We start from the raw sequence: 3,594 nt of genomic DNA, 5'->3' as shown, positions 1-3,594 counted from the left end.
AATGTGATAATGGGATTATGTGATTTTAAAAATGAAAATTTTATTTGAAAATTTTCAGTGTTACAATAAAATGGTTTTGTTTGAGTTTGCTTGAATAGGATTGGAGTATTTAGATGTTATTAAAAGGTTTTTGCTAATTTTGGTCTTAATAAAACAACAATTTGTTAACAGCTCGGAGTATTTAATAATTTGTTTGATTTAGAGTTGATTTTTTTTTTGTGTTTATTAGAGTAGGATCTGTGCCTTTCTCCAACGAGTTACATGTTGAAAGTATAACTTATATGTTAAACAAATCTATTTGTTGCAATCCAACCTTCCTCCATCCATTGCATATGGTAAGAAGGAAGTTTTTAAAATTGTGGGGTTATATATGCAAACTAAATGATTTAAAAAAAGATTGAAAGGTTAATCATAATTGATATTTTTGCTTCAAAAAATATACCAAGACATCATTTTATGTTATTTTAGCAAGATTTGGTTTGTATTTATATGAAATTTTTACGTAAAGAAACTTTTTACCTTTTTATTATTTTGCATTGTATATAGGTTCGGTAGTAATATGAAAGCATTGTTAAGTTTTTTTGCCCAGGACAAAAAAAACATATGGACCAGTCCTACTGATAATTTGGAGGGGACGTGATTATCTATGCGATTCTTATAGGGATAGAGGGTAAGATTTAAACTTGTTATTCGTTGTGGAATGAATGAATTAAATAAAGGGTGACTTCTGAGGTAATGTGATTCAAATTTGAATGATTCTTTTCTTTTCTTGGAAGCTATCAAACAAGTACAAAGTCATTCTTCATGATCATTAAAGAAATTTTTTTAGAGTGAGGTTGGAAGCTACCAAGCAAGTACAAAGTCATTCTTCATGATGATTAAAGAAATTTGTTGAGAATGAGGTTTGAACCCACACCATTTCAGAACCTTAAACCATTAAATTAAACTAACTCGGCCACCTAACTTCTGATTATATGGTTAAACTGCAATAATATTATAATTGTACTTTTTGTAGGTGCACACCAACAAAAAAAATTATTAATACAAAAATATCAAGTACTTGAACAGGATCCCTCGAGACACACTCTATAGGTCCCTGCCTACGGTACTCGAAGTCGGGATATCAAAGCTAAAATATTTTCAGCTTTTCAGTTTTAATTAATAATCTGTGAAATTGATATCTTATTAGTTTGAAGTCGGATTGACATGATATATTTTTCACCATGTAGTTTAGAGTTTTTACTTGAGTTTTGTATGTAATTTCTTTATTTTTGGTTTCATGTTGAATAAGTTATTGTCCCTAGATGTCGGGGTATCAAAACTAAAAGTTTTTCGCTACTGCTTCAACAACTTGTATCATACACAACAAATGTTGTACCGGTCCAAAAAAGGAAACTGAGACCAGAATCTGAACCAATATCGACAATCGTATATTTCACTAGGTCCGGTTCACGGTCCACGGAATTCTCTAAACCAATTAGGTCTAAATGCCCATCCTACCACACACGCACACACGCATGTCTTGTCATTAAGTTTTTTTTTTTTACCAATAAGCTATGTCATCTTCTCCATGCTCCACACTCCATGGCCATGGCTTAAGATATCATTTCAAGTAAATATCATATATTATACAAAATTGTTATATCAGTCTTTGATTAGAAATTAATTAGAAGAAGGGCAAAAGAAAAAGATGCGTTTTTATTTGTTATACCTGTACTTAATCAAATATTTAAAAAAATGCAATTGTAGAAAGCATACGACATTATGCGAAACTAAAAAGAAAAGGCTACACAATTGAAGGAAAGGTATATCTATTTTGCAAGAAAACTTTCACAAAATTTGGTACCATTCAAACCTCAAAATGCAAACCATCTTCGGACAAATGTTCGCATATTTATTCAACGAGATCGAGTCTTTGAATTGCAATTCAACAAAGTGTTTCGAACTCAATCTTGACATCCTAAAGCTAATCGAAGATGGAAGCCAAGGGAATAACTACACCTGCAGCTCGAGTTTATCAAGATTTCGAACCTTCAATGGAGTGGGTGCCCGAAGATGATTCCGATACTCTTCTCGTATATCTCCCTGGTGCGTTTTCTTTCATCACTTCATTGTTTTTCCAATTGTAGTGTTTTGTTTCAAATTCTTGGAAATATTTGCAGGTTTTGCTAAGGAACAATTGAGGGTTCAACTCCGATCAAGGAATTTGATCATTAGCGGTGAACGAAAGCTCCAGCAAGACACATGGAGCCGATTTCGTGTAGAGTTTCCAGTTTCTGCAAACTGCGATCTCAACAAAATCAGTGCAAAATTCGAAGGAAACATTCTCTTCGTTAGGCAACCCAAATTGATCACTCCAGAAGCAAAACCAGTTGAAGAAACCCCGCCGGCAGTTGCAGCGGCGCCGGTGCCGACGCCTCAAAAGCCTGTTGATGTACCAAATGTGGGTCAGAAAACTACCGACGAAAAACCCACCCCAGCAACACAAACAAATACGGAGAACAGTTTGAGGAAAGATCAAGAAGTTCCTAAGATGGGAGTAGAGGAATCGAGCAAAAAACCCGAAGAGAAACCTTCTGAACCAAAGAGAGCGAAAGGTATTCGTGAAAATGCCTCAGAGAAGAAACCAATTGATTCAGATAGGAAGAAGAAGACGAAGGTGGCGTTGGATGAACTCGATAAAACGACTAAAACTGCAATAGAAAACTATAAACGGGCTGTTGGTGTGTTTGCGACGAAGCTAAAAACGTCAAGGAATGCTGTGAATACGATTGTGATTCTTCTTGTTGGTCTTGTGATTGGTGTGTATGTCTCGGGTTCAATCAAATCTTGGACAAAACCTTGAATACTACGTGTAAAGATTGGTCCCATGTAATAAACTAATGAAATCTTATTTGTTGTGTATTTACAAGTGCTCTTAATTAATAAATTATAATACATGTCTAGTAACACATTAAGTTGTTACCATAACGGGTCTTTATTGTTTTCAATGCTAATTATTATGGCTAGTACAATAAAAAAGAAATTTATGTAGGGTTAGGTGTATATGACTTAACAACTATTATAAAACAAATATAGTTTAGTTCAATCTAGTCAAATGCTATGTAACAAACAATATTTTAAAATACATTTACACATTAAGGTCCCGTTTGATAATTGCTGACTGAAAAAGTGTTGATTGGGAAAGGTCTGTCTGAGTAATAAATTCTAACTGAGTAAGAAATCATACTGTTTGATGGTACATGAATGTGCTGACTGATGTAAAATGACTATTTTACCCTGATATTTTATATAGTGATGGATAATAATAATAATAATAATAATAATAATAATCAACAATGTGTTGTTAATCTATTAAACCACATAACAATTTAAAAATAAATTCATTATGAGATTATTTTTAGTTGTATAATCCAAAAAAAAAAACAGGTACACCTATTGGGCTTTTCTCTTTTCCTTTTAAAACCCTAGGAGTTATTAAAGAGAAAATAGGCGTTAATTTATCTCCAATTTTTGGAGTGGTTTCCTTCAGCCGACCAAGTAAAGAGACAAGAAAGGTGGAAATCAGTCCAACCAAGAGAAGCAAAATAATGT

General features: G+C 33.2%; 1 protein-coding gene across 1 annotated transcript; it reads left to right on the top strand.

Annotated features, from left to right (window-relative positions):
* The first annotated feature begins 1,850 nt into the window (after positions 1-1,850).
* Positions 1,851-2,904, top strand: LOC145123618 (uncharacterized). Its single transcript, XM_079058816.1, has 2 exons — positions 1,851-2,088; positions 2,163-2,904. The coding sequence occupies exons 1-2, from the start codon at positions 1,977-1,979 to the stop codon at positions 2,843-2,845; spliced, it is 795 nt and encodes a 264-aa protein (XP_078914942.1). The 5' UTR covers positions 1,851-1,976; the 3' UTR covers positions 2,846-2,904.
* Positions 2,905-3,594: the final 690 nt, after the last annotated feature.

Source organism: Lactuca virosa, chromosome 7 (assembly GCF_052849685.1).
Source record: "Lactuca virosa cultivar CGN04683 chromosome 7, Lactuca_virosa_CGN04683_v6, whole genome shotgun sequence".
Taxonomy (NCBI): domain Eukaryota; kingdom Viridiplantae; phylum Streptophyta; class Magnoliopsida; order Asterales; family Asteraceae; genus Lactuca; species Lactuca virosa.
The sequence above is the reverse complement of the archived record's forward strand: the minus strand, read 5'-3'. Positions and strand labels throughout refer to the sequence as shown.

Coding starts and splice junctions, on each gene's coding strand:
- LOC145123618 (XM_079058816.1), top strand. CDS start 1,977: ATGGAAGCCAAGGGAATAACTACACCTGCAGCTCGAGTTTATCAAGAT. Junction 2,089..2,162: donor TCTTCTCGTATATCTCCCTG/GTGCGTTTTCTT, acceptor AAATATTTGCAG/GTTTTGCTAAGGAACAATTG.